Source organism: Microcebus murinus, chromosome 6 (assembly GCF_040939455.1).
Source record: "Microcebus murinus isolate Inina chromosome 6, M.murinus_Inina_mat1.0, whole genome shotgun sequence".
NCBI classification, from domain to species: Eukaryota; Metazoa; Chordata; class Mammalia; order Primates; family Cheirogaleidae; genus Microcebus; species Microcebus murinus.
In genome coordinates, this window is record NC_134109.1 from 50,129,641 (window position 1) to 50,154,389 (window position 24,749).

The window sequence follows — 24,749 nt, forward strand, 5'->3', positions numbered from 1 at the left end:
ATCTTCCAATGGAATATGTGACAATACTTAAAAGAAAAATCATTGTGAAGTACTGCCTTCATATTAGTGTTTTCCAATAAATCCTAACATGTTTCAGCACAAGTAAGTTACAGCAAAATCAATCTAATTTTGTTGTAAATATTCTCAGTAAAACAAGAATTAATCTTTACTTAAGAAAATCCTTACATTCATTGAAATATACTTTGAAAATTTCATTTAAAATTAATTTTACAGAAATAGTGACAGTATCATGGCAAGTTATTTCCAATGACTACAAACTATTTTAAAGTGAAACAATATGAAATTCAAATGTCACAATTATAAAAGTCCAAAAGAGGAGAATAGAATATATTGCCAAACAGCATGAGATTGTAGTCAATTGTTCATTCCATTCCCACTAGGCAGAAAGCAAACTCTAAATATTAGCACTTTGGCAAGAGTTTTTAAAACCAGTCAAAACTTCTGATTTTAAATTACAGTTTCCTCTTTTCCTCTTTTCTACTAATTGCACTTACTGTGGCTGCTAATCTACGTAGCTAAATCCTACCCTCAGCAAGCAGTGTCACTCTTCTGTGAATTACAGATGTTAAAGACCCAGTAAATCCTGATAATGACAAGTCATTGAGTAGATTGTTCTTATGTTGACCATTCACTTTTCAGTTAAATGGCTTATTTATTGTGCTAATGTTTGAAGTCCTCATTTAAGAGTGTTCAGTGAAAACAATTCAGAATTATCTTAAGTGAAAATATATTTCATTTATTCCCAAGGTCTTTATTTTTTGTCATCTGAATTGTCACATTTTTTTCAACCAGCAGAAATTGTTTCCTTATGATTTTCTATGTCTGAATATGTTTTACCAGTTTATACTAACCTAGAAAAATTTTCTTTTTCCCATTTCAAGTTCCACCCAATCTGACTGTTCCACAGGAAAAATCACCTTTGGTCACCAGAGAAGGAGACACAATAGAACTGCAGTGTCAAGTAACTGGAAAGCCTAAACCGATCATCCTTTGGTCTAGAGCAGATAAAGAAGTTGCAATGCCTGATGGATCAATGCAAATGGAGAGTTATGATGGAACACTAAGGATTGTGAACGTATCTAGGGAAATGTCAGGAATGTACAGATGTCAGACCAGCCAGTACAATGGATTTAACGTGAAACCAAGGGAAGCCTTGGTGCAGCTCATCGTTCAATGTAAGTAAATTTCCTTTCTATGTGTTTCAATTCAGGAACAAGGGAAGGAATGATACTGTTGTTCTACCAGTAAAATGAGGGGATTGGAATTGGCTTAGGATGAAATATTTCTATGTCATTACTACTCAATTTAAACTATAATTTTCCTTAAATCTACTTATTACTTGAGCACAAAGAGTTATATTAGTGTGTGTACAATGATTATGATGGTGTTACCTGGTTGGTTAATGCCAAAAAATCAACAAACCTAATAGTTAAGAACTGTCCATGTGTAATGAGGCAAAGTAAAGACTAGAAATAATTGCTACCTCAGGTTTTAGTACACCTTTGTTTTCACAGTTCCTAGTTTCTACTTCAAGCAATTGAATGCCCTTTGCCCAAATTATCTACTTATTTCAAGGCATCTCTTTGCTTAAATTGTGAGGACCTAATCATTGAAATGCTATGTTTGCATATCTAAAGTTTTAACAGTGGATTACATAATTATCTAGTAATACAGAGATAATTTCAGGCAGATTTTAGGTGCTGAATTTTTGCCTGACTTATCTTAACAGATAATTGTTTAATTGTGAGGGTTGAATAAGGTAAGTTTTTAACTATTTTTACTGAAATCACAGTTACAGTTCTATTAACAAATTGTAGACATTGTAGGCTTTACATTTGCTTTTAGTATTAAAAGTACATAAATCTATACATTTAAGGATTCTTAAAAATGTTAACAATGTTATTAGTGTTAGGTTCTTAGAGGATGCCCTAGAAACTGGGCTGCCAGGTGGTGAGAATATTGCTGGAAGAAAAGCAAACTAAACAGAGTGTGTTCAATTTCTAATAGTGTTGCTATAAATCTTAATTGATGTACTATTTGTTAAATATATGGTATAAAGCCTTCAAGAAAACAGATGAATTAGATGAAACTATGCACTTCAATAAACTTTGTTGTTTTCATCTGTGATTCTTTTGTAACTCAGAACATTGAAAATAGAATTTGTCCAAAAATGTCTATTTTTATGTCGGACTTAAGGTTGTTGCAGAATGAATTAAGTGATTTTAAATTGAAATAATAATTAAAATGTGAGAATATTATGCTTGTAACTGTTTAGCAACAAATGTATTTATGTATGAGGTATGTGAGTGGGGCGGGGAGGTGAGGTTTTGGGTACTGCATAACCAGTCCCTTTCCCTCTTCTAGAGAAACTCAGCTTCCAAGTATGCAATTAGCAGTATAAATATTCAAACTGATATTTACAAACCAATGTCAAATAACTTGGCTGATTTCTAATTGGTTGTTAGGTTTGTCTTTAAATAATGCAGGTTTTAGATGTCAAATCCCATTCAACAGTTCGGCATTACGTTTTTCTGGCCGGTCTCCGTACTCATGACAGTATTCTCAGGGCTACGAGGTTCATGTGGAAAAAAAAAGAAGAAAAGAAAAGAAATAGAACAAGAAACTGTGCCTCTATTTTCTTAAAAATAGTACCTTCTAGTGACCACAGAGGAAATTGATATAATTTAGAACACTTCCTTCTTGTTGGTAAGCACAGGATTCTGTGCTTCTCCCAGAGTTACACACAAAGCTTTAGTGTTCCTGAAGCTATTGGTGCTATTAGTTTTCACTCCGCTCACTCCTTTCTGAGGAAGTTCTGATAACAAATAAAAGCTATGGAATCCAGAGCTCTAGGGAACTTCAAATTGGAGTTTCAAGAGTCAGAATCTCCAATCTCCATAAACTCTATTTAACCGTGGAATTCTTAAAGAATTCAACCAAGCCTCCTCTATTTTTTCTGATTTCTAATTGGTTCCCTAGAAATGTTAAATTCAGCACAAGATTTTAAAATTCAATGCTGTAATAGTGAATGATGATAAATAACTGCCACGATTGTCTCTAGTGTGACAGGAATATAATTGAGTAGAAATCACCAATACATCTGAGCAAAGTTTAGTTATTTTAATGTAGGTAAAAAGATGCACTTTCTCTGCATACCAAGGTGACTTCCCAGAGCAGGGGGTATGATCTGTCATCACTTCCTCTCAGAGGCAAGCTTCTCTGGCCTGCCCATGAAGGCAGCTGGCATCCAGTTCCAGATGAGGATTCCATCATGTCTTTCAAGAAACTCCCTTCCAGGCCAGGTGTGGTGGCTCACGCCTGCAATCCTAGCACTCTGGGAGGCCAAGGCGGGCGGATTGCTTGAGGTCAGGAGTTCGAAATCAGCCAGAGTGAGACCCTGTCTCTACTAAAAATAGAAAGAAATTAATTGACCAACTAAAAATATATATACAAAAAATTAGCCGGGCATGGTGGCGCATGCCTGTAGTCCCAACTACTCGGGAGGCTGAGGCAGTAGGATCCCTTGAGCCCAGGAGTTTGAGGTTGCTGTGAGCTAGGCTGATGCCACGGCACTCACTCTAGCCTGGGCAACAAAGTGAGACTCTGTCTCAAAAAAAAAAAAGAAACTGCCTTCCATAAATTCCCAACTCTTCTGCAGAATCTGGTTATATCCCTGAGTATTTACCAGGTACAAATAACTGGTAACAACTCCAACTCCAGAATATTCTTGAATAAATCAGAGGTTCATTTTTCAGACACATGCTCCCCACTAGCAGGTCCAGCCTACATGCCTATCTAAGGCTTATTTCTGCAAAACTAATAATGCAGGAATTCTGATAATATTTTTAAAGTGATAAACATTCCAATTTTTATAGTGTTTTTTAAACTATAAAACTAATGTATTGGTTTACTTAATTGGGATAGCTATGCTTTGCGTAAGAAATATTGATATAGAATATAGAGTACTAAGTTATTTCATGCATACATTCACATGTATGCATACATACATATGGGTGTGTTTATATAGTCATCAGCAATTACTTTCATCATTGCAGCTAATAATTTGCTTTATATATTTTGTATTCCCACCATAATACATTTTACATTATAGCTATTCAGTAAATTTGTTGAGTAAATATATGTTTCAATAACAAATAGAATGCATGCCTGTTTTTTTTATTATAGAGGTTTCAGGAGTATCAGGATTTGTTGCATATAGTTTAAGAGCTAGAAGTGTCCAAGGATATGAAGGGAAAAGATGTCAAAGTATTCTAACTCTTATGAAACTGTTTTTAGGGTTTTCACTCCACACTTTAGTATAAGATTTCTTTCTTAAAATGTTTATTGGCAAATTCTGGAACTTCCTAGTTTACACACAAACACACACATATTCATATATAATTTTTTTTCAGTTTGGTATATAAAATAATGAAAAAGAGGTGGCAGTAATAAATAACATACAAAAAATCCATTATTTTCATGCCATTTTTTTCTTTTTACCTGTGTCCAATTAAATAATAACAAATAAAAAGGATTAAAGGAGCACAGAATGAATTGTATGTAGAACTTTGATGAGTGTAGGTTGTACAAGCCTAAATATAAATAGTATATATTTTTTCATTTTATATAAAGTGGTAGTCCATTTGGTTTAATGTTCTAAATCCTCAAATGAGATTTATTTTTAGTTAATGTTGTATTAAAAATGAAGCAATATAATTTATATAATTATGAGGTTTAGCAAAACTTTTTGAATTATTCATTATCTCTGATTAATTTGCCTCTTCTTAAAATGTGTACATACAGAGGGACAAAAACATAAGGTATTTTAGCCCACTCTGTATCCTACTAAGGATATTAGTTACCACAATGACATAATTTAAATTATTAAATTATTGTGCATATTGCTCATTTTTAGAAAGCAGAAGATTTGTTTTGTATCATTTTTAACTTCTACAATTGCCAGTTACCACATACAATAAGAACCGCAATACTAAGTTGCAAGTTTTTGAAGAAAAGTGCTTTAAAATTAAATTTTTAAAATATTACAAGTAAAACTGCAAAATACAATGTAAGGTTTTAATAACATAATTTTAAGTTTTCAACCATTGCTTAATTTATTCACATGTGTTTGGAACTGTAAAACAATTCTGTTAAGTGTCAGGTTCATTTTCATTTGAAGCAGCATTAGAAAAGCATAAGTGAAAATAAAGACGTTATATATGTTCATTGATTCATAAAATTTAAAAATCATGGTATGTATAGAGCTTATTGAACAAAACTAAAATTTTCTAAATGAAGTGACTAATAAAAATGATTTCTGTTTATCCATTATACCAATCATTTGAATATTGATTAAATTAAAATGTCAGAGGTTTTCAAATATGTATATTAAATGAAGAAATGAGGCTCTAACTATTGTACTTCTAAAATAAATTGTTTTTTCTTATATTTGTATTTTATAGATTTACTTACACTTAAATAATTGTTACTATAATTTCAATTTCATAAACTATAACATTTTATTTTTACTCTAAGCTGTCCTTTATGTGGTTTCATCTGAAAGAACTATTAAAATATTTTTGTAAAATGAGTATCTTTTGAAGAATAATGTCTTGAAAATCAGTTGAAGGAGATATATAGTGCATTGAGTGTCACTTTCCCCATTAAGACTTCATCATACATATGCATATTTGTTGCACCTACAACTAATGGCATTTGTTATTAGATATAAAATATATATTGAAAACCAAAGATATTACTAGTGTTAAATTTTATTAAGTAACTGTTTTACCTATCTCCAAATGAAATTTAATGTACCTCTTATAATTTCTACTTTTCAAATGAAAAAAGTATGAAAGAAAATAATCAGGGCTATTGAGACCCCTTGTTCCTCATCTGTTTCAGTTTCTAACTCAAGGTCAAATTGGATGAAGGAGGGAGAGCCATAGATCAGGGCTTTATTTCTGACTCTTTTTTTTCAAGAAATCTAGTGAAGAATATATGTCAATTACTTTTAGTTCAAAATGAATATTCAACAAAAGCAGAGTTTCATGAAACTTACACACCAAAAGAAAATTAAAGATGGATTGCAAAGTGCTGTCACACATATGCTCATTATTGTTAGACTGAGTAATTTTCTGTATTGTTGAGATATATAGAATGACCGTATTAAGCATTCTTTTTGGATTTTATAAAAATTGAAATTTTTCTGAAAATGTCAGTGTAACTAGATACTAATGTATAGCTAATATCAAAGATAAAATAGCTATTGATGAAAGAGGAAACAAGGAGACAATTTGCCACATTCACACAGGAAGATGTTAAAGGCTATCCAAAAAAATTATAAGTAAATGGACAAAATTTGAATTAATTAAGAGGACAGTAAAATGGCTTTTAGCTCGTATCCTGGAAAGCCTTATTTATTTAGGTGTTTCTTATTTTTTATAATTCAGTCCATCTCTTCTCAGTCTCATAAACATAGTAATTCAATGTTGCCTTTCTGGCTAGGCACCTATGTCCCCTTCTCATATTACACCAAATCTTCAATTCATTTTCACCATTTATATCCTGGCAAAGTCCCATTTTTTATAATGCCTTTTGGTGACTATGAAGGACCCTCCTTGACAGTTTCATGGACACTGGAATTAGTCTGCACAAAACAATTTAGAACTTCAACGTGAAGTTTCATTTTGAACACACACATGAGATGATGTATTTCTTTCAAAATTATTCCTTTTTATTTCACTATTGCCTTCCTCAAAACTTGTCTCTACTATTGCCTATAGAGATAGTTTGAGCAACACTAGAAATTCTAATGATTGTGTGGTTTTTATGCTAAACTATTATTATCTAATTGGATTTACTCCTTCACTAAAGTGACTTGATTGATGGCCTTTGGTTTCCTCAATAGTTGAAGACTTGCCTTTGAGATTATTCAGAAGACTGCATTAAAAACATTAATGGTAAATTCAAAGTTATTCTGCAATGTTTTAGGTGATGAGTGCATGAAGATTATATACTCACTGCTACTATAAAGATACCTTTGAAGAGAACATTCATTTAGAGGATTTTCTTTGACCCATAAGATCTTAGTTTTTCCACTTATTACTATGTATATAATTCTTGACAAATAATTTTTCTGAGCTTAATTTTCTTATTTCCAAATGGGGAAAAATGTCTCTTATTTTTTAATTCGTATTTAAAGAGGAAAATAATTTTGCATGTAACTAGAACATAGCTTACCAGGTAGCACATAATGAAAATTACTATTTTTACCTTTATAATTATAATATATGCTTTATAAATCTTAACCTAAAAACTCTCTTTTCTGACTTGCAAATCATTCCTTATACATCATATGTCTTCGTGCATTTTAGGTTGTTTTCACACAAATACCATTAACTAGGTGTCTTATAAACAACAGACATTTAATTCTTACAGTTCTTGCTGCTGGAAAGTCTAAAATCAAGGTTGAGGGCTCTATTTCTCTGCTTCATAAATGCACCTTCTTGCTGTGTTTCACATCTTGAACCAGGTTATCCAGTTCTCTGGCGTTTCTTATTATATAAAGGTACTAAATCTATTGATGAGGATAGGGCCCTAATGATCTAATTATCCCAAAGGCCCCATCTTCTAAGACTATCATGTTAGACATTAGGTTTTAACCTATGAATTTTGTGGGGAAACAAACATTCAGATCATAGCACCTTATTTTATTGCTTTACTAAAAATTATTGATCCATTCCTAGTATAATTTAAGCTCCTTGTGTGCCAAAGCAACTGTAATATATCTAGTACCACAACACTTGAAAAATTGGCAGATTTTTCATTAACTGATTCATTGTCAGGGTCTCTATTGTAGGGAAAAGTTTAGAGCTACAACTCGGTAAGAAATTCTTAATTTTATCTTATCACTGGGAGACTGTAATATGTTCTATTAGAATGTAGGTTTGGAAAAGCCTTTAGTTTACTAAGAAAATACTTAATATTTTAGGAATTAATTTGTCATATTTTGACATTGATAATTAAGTAGAATTCAGCATTTATAATACAGAATTTCCTTATTTGAATTAAATGGTCATTTTAGTTCTTTTGTTGTTTGCAGTAGTTATTAGAAACATTAACCAACTGAACCTTTAGGCAATGTCAATGTTTCTTAAACATTAATATTTATGTTTTCTTCTATTCTACCCTCCCCCTCCCTATAGTTAAGATCTTTTCTTTTAAAAGAAGAAACAATGTATAGATAAGATGGTATCTAATTTCCTCTGTATGAAATAAGTGATTGGATCATTATTTCAAGACAGCATATCATATATATTTATCTTACTTTATTTCCTCATGGGTTAACATTATTCCTGAATATTTGAAAATTGAACTTTTCAAGTATACCTATTATTTTCCACAAAGTTTCTAAAATGAATTCACTTTAGCTGAACTACTCCTGCCATCCTGAGCAATTTTCCTTGCTCTCTGTTTCTTCACACAACCAGAGAACATAGCATGGTAGATAACCATTTAAGAAAACTGGCCAAGAAAATATTCACAGAAAGAAGCTCTCACTCTTTTAAGGACTTAGTGCAGAGCACAGACATAACATCTTTAAATAGAGCAATTGGCTACACATTACCTAGAAAGAGGATCAGTTCTTCAAGTATATGGCTCATGTTAAATAAGTGCATAATTCAGTTTTCTGTTTCCATCTCTGCTGCTACCTTAAGGTAGGTGCAACTGTAGTTTAATATTTAGAAACTGTTTATCTACTGAAAGTTTTATTTTCAGCACCTATGCAAAGAAATATATTAGAAGCCAGCTAGTTTTAACACAATGATTAAAAGTATAACAACCCAGCGAAGACTTATTCTTATGGATATTGTCAGCTATGTACTTTGGTCCATCCCAATTGTGAAAAATGAATTTGAGGGGATGATCATTGCATTTCCATAATACTTCAAGGGCATTTCCCCCCTTGAAACCCCTCAGATATGTGATTAAGTTAAATGTGACTTAAATGAATAAAATTTACATGCCTCTTTTCCTGGGACCTTTTTGTCTCCTCTTTTGTCCCTTTTTTTGCTTTATGAAAACATAGTCTCTCCTAAGAAAAGTGCACATGAACACATATACAAATATATATGTAACTATACAAATTATGTGCTTTTATAATCTTTCTTATTTAAAAAGGAATCTATCTTTCTTTCAAAAATAAATCTGTTCTTCCTAAATATAGATTTAAGTGTTTCCTATGCACTGTGATCTTTTCCCATGAAATAAAAAGGTAATAATAATAAATCATTAAAATAAATTACACATAAAGGTGAATAATAATATATCATATGAACATACCTGTGACATTATCCATTTATTTTAAATATACCACCAATAATATACTTAGTGCAAAAGGAAATAAAAAGTAAAAAATGATGGATCCTTGGTTAGGAAAAATAAATACTTAAGCACTTGAAAAGGTAGGTAACAATGTAAGGAAGTAAACGTTAAAAAGATACTTTCATCAGTGCATGATAAAGCCAATCAGGAAGTGAGAAATCAAAGATAGTTATTGTGATAGAAAAACATGACTTCCTATGGCTCCAGCAAGAGATACACATTTATCAGTGTTTAATTTACCTGGGAGCATTATTCTCATAGAATTTTAGCTTATATGTTTTTATTAGCATTTTTGATTTTGATTGTCAATTGTTTGATGTAGTATCATAGTTTAATATTTAGTACCAGCCGCAGATTTTTTTCATATATTATATCACATTGAGTTATGTTACTTTGTAGTAAAGTCTTCTATTTATAACCCTCCAAAGGTCTTCTTAGATGCAACTGCATTCAAACTCATAGGACTACTTACTATAGGCACATCTGGCATTAAATTCACTCACAAGGGTATAAAACAGTTACCACAATTTTCCAGCATGCCCTTCCACTACCATCCCCTGAAGACCTTTGCAAATGTCTAAAAATATTTTTTATTTTCATGATCAGAGGAAGGGAGATGCTACTGGAATCTAGTGACTAGAGGCCAGGGATACTGCCTAATGTCCCAAATGCATAAGGCAGTTTCCAAACACAAAATTTTCCTGACCAAAATATAATTCTTTTTTATAGAGAAGTGGGTTCTGCCTATTAATTTTAGGGTGTTTAGAGGCATCCCAGGTCTATAATCTTTAGATGCCAGTAGCTTGCCCCTCCCTCAATGTCATGACAATAAAAAGTGTCTCCAGACATTATCAAATGTCCCCTGACTGGCAAAATCACCCCAGGTTAAGAACCACTGCCTAGATAATGACTCATATACAAGGAGACAGGAGCTGCCTAATTTGGGGATGGGAACTCTGGCAGAATCCTCTGCCCTTCAGGAGCCAATGTCTCTTATAACAAAAATACAGGCATAATTTCCAGGGTCTTTGAAGAGGACATGTCAGTTACAGGAGTCACTGCATTAAGTCAAAAGCTGTGGCTTCCTATCAGGTATTAACATTCCTCCCAATGCAGAAGCAATTTAATACAGAAATGTCACCTAAAATCATAGTTGACATTATCCCTTGTCATGTTACCAGGGAATCAGAGCTAGAACTTTCAAAGAAGGTCAAATTCTCATGCAGCAGGGAAAAGATTTTTTGGAGTTTTTTGGGTTTTTTTTTATCCCTGTAATTTCACCTACTCTCTTCATCTGCCATGCTAAACTTTCTGAGCAATTAATTCTTTTACTCTTGTATTTTTTTCATATGATCATAAAAATTATAGTTTCATGTATTAAACAAATATGTTTCTGACATACCTTGCTTTTTAAAAATAAATTTATATTTTGATTCATCTTCTGTGAACTGCTGTGCCTATATTCTTTCTTTGTAGGTCTTCTGGCTTCATCTGGATTTGGCAGTGAATAGTTATATTTCATGCTGTTCTGTCAAATCATTTTGATCTGTCTTATGAGTTCCTTTCTTCTAGAAAATGAATATTTCCCTGAAGCCTTAAAAATTGTAGTAAACAAAAGTTCTTCAAAAGGAAACCTCAGGAATTAAGTTGACCATACATTGTAAAATTAAAAGAAATTTGTCCTTGATTTTACACTTACAAGACTTATTTTAAATGTGACAATTATTCTTGCTCCTTAACTCAATACTATTTTCAAAGAGTAAGAAGTCTAATACTTTTCTTGAAAATTAATATGTGGATTTTTTACTTTAATATTGTTCTCAGTCAATGAAATAAAAGCTTTCAAATGTCTTCCTTGAAAGAGATTGTTATTTAGCTTGAATAGCATTTTTAAATTTAAGAGGGATATTATAATATAAAATTAATCATGGGAGGAAAATATTTAAATACTAAGCAGTAAATAGAAAGTGTTCAAGAAAAATAGGAAGCATTCATTCTTGTCATTTAGATTATTTACATTGAAATGTATGGATAAAGTGGCAGAAATAATGTGATGTTCTTTCAGTATCCTTAGTTTCTTTGTGCCCATCAATGTCAACAGGTTCTCTGGTTATTCTAGTGTTTGAAGATATATGTTCTTAAACACAAGACAACTGCCTTGTATGTAATATAAAATGATGAACGTAGTGTTTTGCAGCTGAGTTAAAAATGTAAGTGATTTGAGTATGTGGATTTTTCGCTTTACGTGCTCACTTGAGACCCTAAGATACGAATGTATCAACTGATCAATTAATGACACATATACAGAAATATAGATGCAGATGATGCAAATATTTACAGAGATATGAATACATTGATGTGTATCTACCTACTTATCTATCCATCCATCTGTCTGTCTGTCTATGTTGTGTCTTGGCTCCATATAGAGGGTATATTTATTGAGTAAACACTCATTCCTGTTAATGCCTTTTTCTTCCTTGTCTTTTATGATACTGTACACGCTAGTTCTGTTTTTACTTTCCACTCATATTTTGATTACTATTTATTCTTTCTATTCATAAATCGGATTTTCACCCTACTGTTCCCTTACTCTACACTTTCTTGCTTGGCAATATAATGACTTAAAATATCACTGCTATGCAGATCTTCGCCAAATTTGTATCTGAGACATTTAGCTAGCTTCTGCAAAATGTCAACTTAGTTTCCCAGATGAATTATAAAATCAAATGTGACTAAATTAAACTTATAGTGATACCCCTTAATTATTTTTTCTCCATTTGAATTCCCTATTCCTACTAAAAGGAACTCTCTCCTCTCTCATACCAAGCTCAGAGTCATTCCCTCATTCCTTTTTCTCACCATGCATTTGAAAATTGGGATTTTGTACTCTGAATTAAAGACCTGGTTTGAATTCCAGCTTCATTACTTAACCATAATTTCTGTAAATACTCATTTTTTTATATTTTCCATGGTGGAAGAAAATCACCTTATATTAATATCATGGATTTCTGAGGGTAAAATCAGACGGTGCCTAAAAACTGTTTAGCTTGGTGTTTGACACAGGTTGTACTCTGTCGATGTTATTTCTTCTTTCCAAAAACTTTCTATGAATCCATTCCTGCTTCTCCATTCTAACTTTTGTTTTCAAATGTAAGACCCTTTTACCATCTGCAAGAAATTCTCATTATTTTTCCCCATCTCTGATCTTTTCTTTCCCCACCTCTGATCTTCTCTTTCTCATGGCAACATTGCCATCAGGTAAACATTTTTTTTATTAGTAGGAATAAGTACAGTTTTTAGTTACAGAAAATTCTTGTGTAACTGTTGTAGGAAAGAAAGTGTAATGGGTTCTTGGAGCTTAAACCTTATCATCTTCTCAACTATCGACTCAGCTCTCCATGTTTGCTTTATACTTAATTGTTCTCATTTCTAGGTCCACTTCATAAAACTTGCTCCCTTTTGCCTTTCAGCCAAGGATTAACTCCAAATGGATACGATTGGCTTGGCTAGGATAACCACATTCTACAGCAGATGTGCGATTACAAGCATTGTTCCTTCTCTGGTTTTAAACGCTCTGTGTTAAAGTTTGTGATTCAAAGCTTGGTATCCCAAACTGGCAAACAATATTCTCCATGCTTCATGAGATAATATGGCACATTCTAGTCAAGGTGAACAGTTCCTTATCTTGTATACTTTTGAAGTTGATTTTCTTTTTTTTTTTTGTAATTTCATTCTCTTTGCCATGAATATCCTGCAAGTCATCTCTATGAGTCCACTTCTCACAACCTTCAAGGCATTCCTCAAATGCCATGATTCCCATGGTATCCTCTGAAATTTCCAGCTATGTGTAATTATTTTAAATTCTAAATCTATACTGTTTTTTCTCTGAACTTAGCAATTTCAATCTTCTACTCCTATGTAATATATAAGTAAATTTTCTCTCTGTGTCTCTTTTTATGTCTCTCTCTTATAAAATATAAGCCTTTCCCTTCATGGGTCATGGTTACACTTTCCTAAAATGCCCAGATGAATAAATATATAAATTAATGAATTATTTGAAATATGATCATGTTTTTCATTTATTTCATTTTTAATTTTCATTTATTTCATATTTAATTGTATAATTTTTAATAATTAAATTTCAGGAATTATTTGAACTTTGGCCATGTTTCTTGGCTGCAATTTTGTTATTAAAAATAGAATACTACACATATAGTTTTTATCTTAACTATGAGTATGAATACTTTCTGGAGTTGAGGAAAAATAGGGAACTATAAATATGCAAGGTAGATTCTAATACTAGCAGTGAATTCTAATTCTAGCAGTGCCAATTTGAATTGTGTGACTTGTCTTTCTTACCACCAAATTTCCTATGTAAATGAAGGACTTAGTGAGATGATCTCTAAATAATCTTTAAGTTTGAAAATTGTTAATATCAAAATTGTCTGATTTAACATATATAATATATATATATATACACACACACACAACAGAAACTGCATATTCTATTAATTATTTCAGGAATCTTTTAGAAACTACATATTTGAATTTAAAAAGGGATTTATGAATGACAAAATTTTATTGCAACAAGTTCCCATGTTAAAACAACTCAAATTTGTGTACTAATGAAAGATAAGAATTAGAAAAAAAATAAAATATTAAAGACTAGAGGCATATATAATTATATATTCTTGGCCGTTTTGCATCTAGTGCATCTAGAAAAAATGCAGTGCATTTGAAATCTTATTAAAGAAACATTCTTAGTATAGATAATGATCAGATTTCAGTGCCTGATGAATTAAAATTTTGAAAGTTTATAGAAGATGTCATCTTGTGAATTTTACTATAATCTTTCCCATTGTTTGTTTTATGATTAATTTAGAATAGGGATGATCACTAAGTACCATACTGGATCCAGGTACTAATCTATATCATGCATATTTAATACATGTTATTTTGCAATTATTTATTTTTAAAGACTGTAGATCTGCTACCTTATTAAGGATACTGCTGTATTATTCCTTCTTGATGTAAGCAAACATCCACATATATAGGAAAAAAATGTAACATCATCATACTATCAACTTAAAAATTTCATTTTTGTTTGCATGTCTGTTTCTATGTAGATATTCTTTTCAGCTTATCTATAAAGAAGATAATGGAAAGATAATTACAAAGCAATGGAAAGATATAAGAGCCTGGAAATTAGTATTTCTCTCTCAAAAGCCATTTAATGTCCAATGCCTAATTTAATAATGAGATTTTTCTTTTCCTTTAACAAGTGTACTTTTTGAAAAGTTTGTTTTTTCAGGGCACTCTGAAATTTCAAAGCATTCTGTTAAAAAAAAGTTTTGCTTCCAGCATTTAAATATTTCTTTAGAATTCTGTATAAGAAATTCTTGATCTTTTCTCTTGTTCATACTTAAGATGGGCACCAGGCCATCCTATGCTATAGAATGTGCTTGGTCCCGAACTGTAGCTTGACCATATTTCTTGGGTTTTGACTTTGATGATTAAATAAACCAGCATTCAATTAAGAATCATAGCTGACCTTGCAATGCCCAACTTTAAGCTCCAATAATCTAATACTTTTGTATTTTAACTAACTCACCTGTAGAATTACTTGACACTGATGCATTTGTTTGTGTTATTATTAGGTAAAAAATTTCCCATAAGTGAAAAAAAAAATTGATGAGCTGGATATACATACTCTTTATTGACAAGTGATCTCAAAATGTCAGTGCCTTGAATTTTTATCTTTATTGTTGAGTAAGGGCCTGCAAAGTTGGGCTCAATATATCTATAAAATTTATACATGAGCCTCTTTAAAATAAAGTTTCTCCATTCATCTATTTACACTAAAACTAATAGAAATAAAAATGTATACTATTTCCCTTTTAACAATAGTGATGCTACATAAATTCAGTTTAAATATGATGCTGATTTTCTAAAGTGTTTTATTGTTTTTACCAGGTAGACAATATTTTGAGTTCATATTTCCATATAAAATGTTGATTGTTCCAAATCCATTTACACATTGTTGAAACAACAATAACAACGAAAATAACAACAATGACCAGACATAAAATATAAAGCCAATTACAGAAAAAGATACTACTTATAGTGTATCTTCTGTTTCTCACCATGATTGTTTTATGCACTTCCTTATTTCTTTATAGTTTGATCAAAATAATGACTTTTTTCCTGTATTATATAAACTCAAGATATTGGCATTTTTTGGTTTTTGGCTTAACGATGTTCAATTTATTGCTAAATGCTTCATTATTTTCCAAGGTAATGAAACTATTTCTCCTATTTTTTCATTTTAATCACTATTCAAATTGGAAAACTTTAATGAATTCAATCAATAAATATTTACTTTAACTCATTCATTAAATATTAATTCAGTCAATAAGAACTTACCAATTTCTATGCTAGACTAAGGGAAATGCAAATAGGCATTAAAGGTGATTTGTGCAATGGGTAAGGTTATAATCTAATGTAGAAATGGACAAAAACTTTTGACATAAGTGACATAATAGAGCTTCCATGTGAGCACAGGGAGTGCATGGTGGAAGCTAATGATGCTGTGTCCTGACAGCCATACGTCTGGTATATATTTTTACATATGAGTTTACCAGTATCAATCAATATAGATATAAATGTGTGAAAAAAGATTTTCCCCAAACCTCTCACTTTGTTTTGATTCTCTTAATTTAAACTTCTTTATAAAATGGATTGAGCCTTACAATTAATTTGGGAAGTTGCCTCGCCTGCCTCTCTAATATGTCTGAGAATTTCTGGGGACCCCAATTCTCCTGTTAATCTCTGCCTCTAAAGTCCTCTTGTGTTCTCAATATCTACTTCACCATCATCCCTCCCTTAGCAATTATAATTTTCCCCTCACGTAACTTCATTTCTCTTTTTATAATTTCTCCAAAGTAGTTTTAATCTAAGGTGATGTGGCAGAACATATTGAAGGTTTCCAGAACTTCAGGAGAGGATAGATAAGAGAAGGAGATACTTTCAATGGATTATTAGTGGTCCCAGCTAGCCATCATTGTCTCTTCTCTCCATAAGCAATTTCTCTTTCGTACATTTTCGATACATTCACATGTGGGTGAGATATTTACTTCTTTTTACTGTGAACCAGTATCAGAAGGCATAACTCACAAATACCTTACTCATATATAGCAATCTAGTTCTTTTCATAGTAATGTTCTATTTACACTTCTGCCTAAAATCAAATGGCCTATTAAAGATGTTTTTTAAAAAAGGAAAAAAAAAAAAACCAATTACCTCAGCAAAAATTTATATTTACAGAGCATATAGTCAAGTAGTGCTTTAAAACAGAACATTTTCTACTTTACTTTCCTGTGTAGTGTGTGGATGTGTTTGTGCTGTGTGTACTGGTGTATGTGATCTGCATGTATCTGTGTACGTGCGTGTGCCTGTGTCTGCAGGAGAGCATAGCAACGCTAGAGCAAGTAAAGAGAACAGGGAAAAAGAATAGAGAGTAATAAATACCATAAATACTAAATACCATAAATACTAAAATTCAACGTAGTGACAAAAAAGGGTAATACCAAAGCAAACACACATTTTGTACAGAGGTCCTCTTTAACAACTTGACATCACGTAGGTCCTATTTCATGCAATGTGTTTTAAAGGTCATTAGAAGCTATGTTCAGGTCTAAAGAAGCACGGGATGTAGTGTTAATCTATGCATGTGGAATCTCTCCTTTGAAGTTGGAGAATATATATTCTCCATCTACCAGAGCAGGAAGGCAGGGCTTGTCTCTCTAATATAATAAATGAGGACAAAGGAACATTAAAAAAAAAAAGATGTATATTTTAGCTTTATTTGGAATTTTAAAACCATTTTCTTAAGAAATCATGTGAATATTTTCTTGAATTTTTTCCCCTGAATGGCGAAAATTACATGTATGCGTATAAATGTTACAGCTCTGATTTCAGGGGCTGGTTAAATCCTGAAGCTAAATTATGTTTCCTTCTCTGGTCTTCTCATTTGTCTCTTTTTCTGGTGTTATCTCTTTTAAAGCTACACATGGTATAAAATTAGAACGTATTTTATTTCTTAATATATTTATTTCCTTCTGAATTCTGAATGTCAGTGAGTGCAATATTTTATATCTCTCACTAAAACAATACAAAAACAAAATAAGATTTAAATTGTATTCATTTTTTCCATGTGAGCTTAGATTGATTCTTTTTGACCCTTTGGGTCAGAGGCCTATAATGGAGCTAGGCTTCCTTTTCTGGATCTAAAATAAAACCTGTCTCTATGGACAGCAAGGGAACATGAAGTCAGGAAAATGTTTTCCTTTGATAAGCTTGAAAAGTCAATTTCACGGATAAAGCACCTGATAAAACTAAATCAGACTGGATAAACACAAATAGAAACCAGGAGAAATAGAGACATAAACAGATATGTGATATCTTCTACTTTTCCAAAATAAGAAAGGCAGTTACACATAAAATGCAGGTACTTTGCAAGTTGGAAAGACAACAACAGCAATGAAAACCCAAGAAGACAGAAAAAAAAAAAAGATAAATTTGGACCTCTGCTATGTCTTTTACCCTAGATCTCAGAGTTTAGACTCTTAATTTTATTTCTTTAACTTTTTGATTATAAGCATGGATTTATAAAAAAGATAATGATTTTTCTTTTTTTTCTTTTTTTTATTTCAGCATATTACAGGGGTACAAATGTTTAGGTTGCATAGATTGCCTTTTCCCAGCCCAAGTCAGAGTTTCAAGCATGTCCATCCCCCAGACGGTGCACACCACACCCATTAGATGTGAATATACCCATCCTCCCCTCTCCCCTCACCTGCCCAACACCCATTGAATGTTACTGCTATATGTGCACATAAGTCTTGATCAATTAATACCAATTTGATGGTGACTATATGTGGTACCTGTGTTTCTATTCTTGTGGTACTTCACTTAGTAGAATTGGCTCCAGTTCTATCTAGGATAATATAAGAGGTGCTAGATCACCATTGTTTTTTATGGTTGAGTAGTACTCCATGGTATACATATATCACATTCTATTAATCCACTCATGTGTTGATGGGCACTGGGGTTGTTTCCACATCTTTGCAATTGTGAATTGTGCTGCTATAAACATTCTAGTGTGGATGTCTTTTTTATAGAATGTCTTTTTTTCCTTTGGGTAGATGCCCAGTAATGGGATTGCTGGATCAAATGGTAATATGCATTTCCCTGATGATTAGTGATGTTGAGCATTTTTTCATATTTGTTGACTATTTGTGTATCTTGTTTTGAAAAATCTCTATTCATGTCTTTTGCCAACATATTGATGGAATTATTTGTTTTTTTCTTGCTGATTTGTTGAGTTCTTTATAGATTCTGGATATTATCTTTGTCAGATGTATAGTTTGCAAATATTTTCTCCCATTCTGTAGGGTGTATGTTTATTCTGTTGATCATTTCTTTTGCTGTGCAGAAGATTTTCAATTTAATTCAGTCCTTTTTACTTATTTTTGTTGTTTCTGTTTTTACCTTTGGAAGCTGAGTCCTAAATTCTCTGCATAGGCCTATGTCTAGAAGAGTTTTTCATGTGCTTGCTTCTAGAATTTTTATGGTTTCATATCTTAAATTTAAGACCTTAGTCCATCTTGAATTATTTGTTGTATGGCAAAAGACAGGAATCCTATTTCATTCTTCTACATGTGGCCATCCAGTTTCCCCAGCACCATTTAATGAATAAGGTGTTCTTTCCCAGCATATATTTTTCTCTACTTTGTCAAAATCAGTTAGTCATATCTATATGATTTCACTTCTAAGTTCCTATGCTAGTCCACTGGTCTATGTCTCTACTTTTATACCAGTAATATGCTGTTTTGATTACTATAGCCTTGTGGTATAATTTGATGTCAGGTAATGCGATACCTCCTGATTTGTTCTTTTACATAAGATTGCTGTGGCTATTCAGGCTGTATTTTGGTCCCATATGAAGTTTAGGATTTTTGTTCTAGATCTGTGAAATATGACATTGGTATTTTGATGGTAATTGCATTGAAGCTGTAAATCTCTTTGAGTAGTATGGACATTTTAATGACATTGATTTTTCCAGTCCATGAGCATGAAGTGTATTTCCTTGTTTTTTTTCCTTTGGTATCATCTACCATTTCTTTCATCAGTGTTTTCTAGTTCTCCTTTTAGAGATCTTTCACCTCCTTGGTCAAATATATTTCTATGTATTTTATTTTCTTTGTAACTATTGTATATAGTATTGAGTCCTTGATTTGACTCTCAGATTTACTGTTAGTATGTAGAAATGCTACTGATTTATGTACATTGATTTTATAAACTGAGACTTTTCTGAATTTATTTTTCAACTGTAGGAGTTTTTTGGTGGAGTCTTCAGGATTTTCTAGATACAAGATCATATTGTCAACAAACATGGACAGTTTGACATCTTCTTTCACAATTAAAATATCCTTTATTACTTTCTCTTGCCTGATTGCTCTGGCTAGGACTTCCCTTATTATGCTGAATAGAAGTGGTGACAGTGGGTATTCTTGCCTAATTCTTGTTCATAGGGGGAATGGTTTCAGATTTTCTGCATTCATTATGATGTTGGCTGTGGGTATGTCATATGTGGCTTTTATAATTTTGATGTATGTTCCTATTATGCCTAATTTGTCATTAAGACCATTTGTAATTCCTGGAGGGAGGTCAAAATACTAGCATCAGCAAAAGTTTGGAAGAAGCTAATTCCAACCCTCAGAAATGACTTTGAGGGGTTCAAGACATCAATGGAGAAAGTAATTACAGACATTGTGGAAACCACAAGATGACTTGAATTAGAATTGGAACCTGAAGACATAACTGAGTCACTACAATCTCATGATAAAACTTTTAACAGTTGAGAAGGTATTTCTTATGCATGAGCAAAGAAAATGGTTTCTTGAGATGGAATCTACTCTTGGTGAATTTTCTGTGAATATTCTTGAAATGACAACAAATGATTTAGAATATTCCATCAACTTAGTTGATCAAGCAATGGCAGAGTGTGAGACGATTGACTCCAATTTTCAAAGAAGTTTTACTGTTGGTAAAATGCTAGCAAACGTGGTACAGAGAAATATTTTATGACAGGAGGAGTCAATCAATGAGGCAAATTTCATTGTCTGTTTTTTAGAAATTGCAACAGCCATCCCAACCTTGAGCAACCATCACCCCAGTCAATCAGCACCCATCAACTTTGAGAAGAGACCCTCCTTCAGCAGAAAGATTATGACTCACTGAAGGCTTATATAATTGTTAGCAATTTTGCAAGGATTATTTTTTAATTAAGGCATGTAAATTATGTTTTCAGACATAATGCTGTTGCATGCTTAAGATACTACAGGATAGGGTAAACATAAATTTCATATGCATTGGGAAACCAAAAGTGACCTGTTTTTATGTAATTGCCAATTGCCATGATTTGGAATTGAACCACAATATCTCTGAGGTATGCCTGTATGTGCCAGTTCTGTCAAGATATCTGTACTGAACTTCCACACTGAAATAATGACCTTGCCTCTACACTCAAGTTAACAATAACAGCAACATCAGTAACAAGAAAACCATTTGTGGAACACTCATTTTATGCTAAACACTGTAGTAAATGCTTTATATGCACTATTTGGTTTAATCTTTAAGTCAGTCTCCAACTGTACATGTTATATTTTTATTTGACTGTGTGCTTATTGAGTCAACTGTGTTCCTTTTCTAAACTAGAAGCTAAGCTTAAATTTGTTAAAGCTAAAGCTGTGATTGATTCATCTTTGTACTTTCTGCTGTAGACAGTTTAGTGGCTGATACTAAACTGGTATTTGAAAACAATATATAAAATGATTAAATGATGTCATAAAACAATAGAAAATGTCCACTCTGAGAATTTAGGCCCTGAAGTATATGTTTGAACTAATTTACCTTTTGCATCATGAGTGTTGAGTCAATTGACTATTTTAATGAGAAGTCATTTTATGCAGTTCCTTTTTCTCACAGACAACTAAAGCTTACAGAGAAGAGATTGTCAGGAGACATTTGAATGACCCTCCACCTTTATAATAATCTTAGTTTATCCACTGCTCCATTTTTGCATTTTTTACCTGACTTTATCATCATATGCTATTAACTAACACAGTCAACTTATAAATGGAGGTTGAAGAAAACATCAAAATCTTAATGTAAAAAAAATTTATTTGCCTAAAAATCTAATGATGACCACACACTTCAGGAAAGTGCTGATGAAAATAGCAGATATTCAACTGGACACCTTGCCATTATTATTCTTTACTGGTGAAGACTGAAATTGAGGAAAATGGCAAAGAGAGAAAATGAAAAAAATTGTATGTAATTTTATTGTTTCTAATTTTAAATGATCTGTGAAATATATCCCATCAATAAAAGCATCAAATTATAATCAATTATAATTTATCCTAGGTGAAGCTGTCATAATTAAAACTAGTAAATGTTATAATTATCTATATTTGACTTTTTCCTGTTTTTCTTAATGGATATCAGAGCTAACTACATGCTAATATTATTTACTCTTCCTTAGATCTCTTAATGTAGATTGTTCAAATTGTTACACAATATTAGAAATAAACTGTAAAAACATAATCTGTATGTATCAAGAAACCTATTATAAACATGAATTTTTAACCTGTCAATAGTTATCAACATGAAACTAAAGAAATTTTAAAAAATATGTTAGAAAATGAAACTAATAGATTCTATATATATACTTACTGGAAATTGGTAAAAATTTATAGAACTCACAAATGCACTGCTTTGAAACCTATTTTGATGAAACATTTAATGGGTCAGAATTCATATAATAGGTTCAATAGAACCACCCAGCTGACCTTGTTACTCGTTTTCAACATTTGAGTAGAACAGATCCATCATGTTATCTTCTAAAAGTTCATTTATAAGGCAGTTATTTAAATTTCAGAACATGTATTTTCATAGAAAGGAAATAATGGTCAAGGGTATGTACATTCTTAAGGTAGAACACAGATATGTGTAATGTTCATGAATCATAGTAGGAACAATGTTATACCAAGGTCATAGTTCTATCTTCATGCTATGTGGGAAGTAAATTATTTCCCCTGATCTCCCTGATCTCCAATTCCACAGTAGAGTACGTTTTTTTTGTTTGTTTGATTGGTTGGTTGGGTTTTTTTTGAGACAGAGTCTCACTTTGTTGCCCAGGCTAGAGTGCCGTTGCATTAGCCTAGCTTACAGCAACCTTGAACTCCTGGGCTCAAGCAGTCCTTCTTCCTCAGCCTCCCAAGTAGCTGGGACTACAGGGATGTCCCACCATGCCTGGCTAATTTTTTCTATATAGTTTTAGTTGGCCAATTAATTTCTTTCTATTTTTAGTAGAGACGGGGTACCGCTCTTGCTCAGGCTGGTTTCGAACTCCTGACCTTGAGTGATCTTCCCTCCTTGGCCTCCCAGAGTGCTAGGATTACAGGTGTGAGCCACTGCAGCTGGCCTAGTGTAAGTTTTCGTTTGTTTGTTTATTTGTATGTGTGTTTGGAATTCTTCCACCTCCTTTCTGATTATCTTTCCCTAGCTCCAAATTCCCTTTTCCCTATGATGCTAAAAAATTATCTATTAGGTAAACTTCTAATCCTCAACCTCAAAAACTCTCTGTACATAAACAGAATGTGAATTATAAATTAATAAAATAAAACTGCTCTCAGTGTAAATGGATTTTAATAGAAAATATATCTGTTTAAATTAATTCATATTCATATGTGCATCACTTCTATTTATATAATTATAATGAGGCACCAACTTTAATTAACACAATATTTAATCAGTTAACAAAAGGAAGTTAGACATTCAATGTGTGGAGTGAGTTAAAGGAGACATTTCTATGCAACTCTTTATATTCAATGATCAGAAAAACTTGAAGGAGACAAAACTGAGTTATATAAATATAGTTATAAATTGAGATAATCAGTTTTATAATATATAGACTTAGAAAAAAATTGAGTTATTTATTGGAATATGTCAAAAAAGTGAATGCAACCCTCATTTTACTCAGTTAAGTCCCTCAAAATTTTACCTCAGAGTGTCTGTATCCAACTTTAATGAACTAGAAATTCATACTATTTTTTCAGATCTAATTTAAATACTTCCTAAGAAGATCTCAAAAAGTTTATCTGATTACAGCTGAGCTATTTCTTCAAAAAGCATATGTGGAGAATTTGTATACCAGCAATTGGACTAAGTCCTGAAGATACAAATATTATTGAGAACTGATTTTTATCCTTTAAAAAATTCCCATCTCAAGAGCCCATCAATTCATGAGTGAATAATTAAAATGTGGTATATCCTCACAATGGAATATTATTCAATCCTAAGAAATGACAGTGAGCTAGCACTGTTTATGTTATCCTGGATTAAGCTTAAGCCCGTTATCCAAAGTGAGGCAACACAAGACATGGAAAATAGACTCTACATCTACTTGCCATCAAATTGGTACTGACTGATTAAAACTATGGTTTTCAAATGGTGGCAATGCTCACCAGGGATTCGGGGTGGGGGGGGGACCCAATCTTAGGGAGGTGGTGAGTATTTTGGAGGGGAAAGGCATAACTCTAACCCTTCTTAGGGAGAGGCAAAGATATACAATGTAACCAAAATGTCAAAAAAAAAAAAAATCAAAACAAAACTTTTTATCAGGAGGTGGGCAGGTGGTAGAGGGGAGGAGGAAAAGGGTGTATGCTTCCATAACGTGTGTGATGCACACCACCGGGAGATTGGACACGTGGGGGGGAGGGGGGACAGGGGCAATATTTGTAACCCTAATAATATTTGTACCTCCATAATATGATGAAATAAATAAATATAAAAAAAATTCCCATCTGTCTGAGAAGTCAAAACAAGCCATGGACCATTTATTTCTATGCTGATCAGTAAGGAGGACAGATGCCATAGGGCTTGATGTTATAAGAACATTAATGGAGGAAGATTCAATCTTGCCTATTAGAAGGGGTAATCAGAGATTTTCCTCAAGGTGATGTGTAAACTGAGTTTTGAATGATGAACTAGGACTTAATTGATAGGGAAAAGTGTAAAGGGCTGAAAAACCAGCAGTCATGAAGGCTCAAGGGGCTAGAAATAGCATGTTGTATGTAGGTGACAGAGTGAAAAGTATTGCTAGAACGAAAAGACAGAAAAGGCTCAGATGTGGCTGGAGAAGTATGTGGGAATCAAGTCACAGAATGCTCCTTATGGCTTAACTGAAGTGTGGACTGTCTTTTACTACTGCTGTCCTC

General features: G+C 32.4%; 1 protein-coding gene across 2 annotated transcripts in view; it reads left to right on the forward strand.

The window, feature by feature from the left end:
- MDGA2 (MAM domain containing glycosylphosphatidylinositol anchor 2) overlaps positions 1 to 24,749 on the forward strand; it is a 777,981-nt gene that overhangs the window by 593,780 nt on the left and 159,452 nt on the right. For both annotated transcript variants that reach the window (XM_076004050.1, XM_012746557.2), the window contains one exon: positions 903 to 1,196. In XM_076004050.1, the coding sequence (XP_075860165.1) occupies positions 903 to 1,196 (294 nt within the window). The remainder of the gene's footprint in view (positions 1 to 902; positions 1,197 to 24,749) is intronic.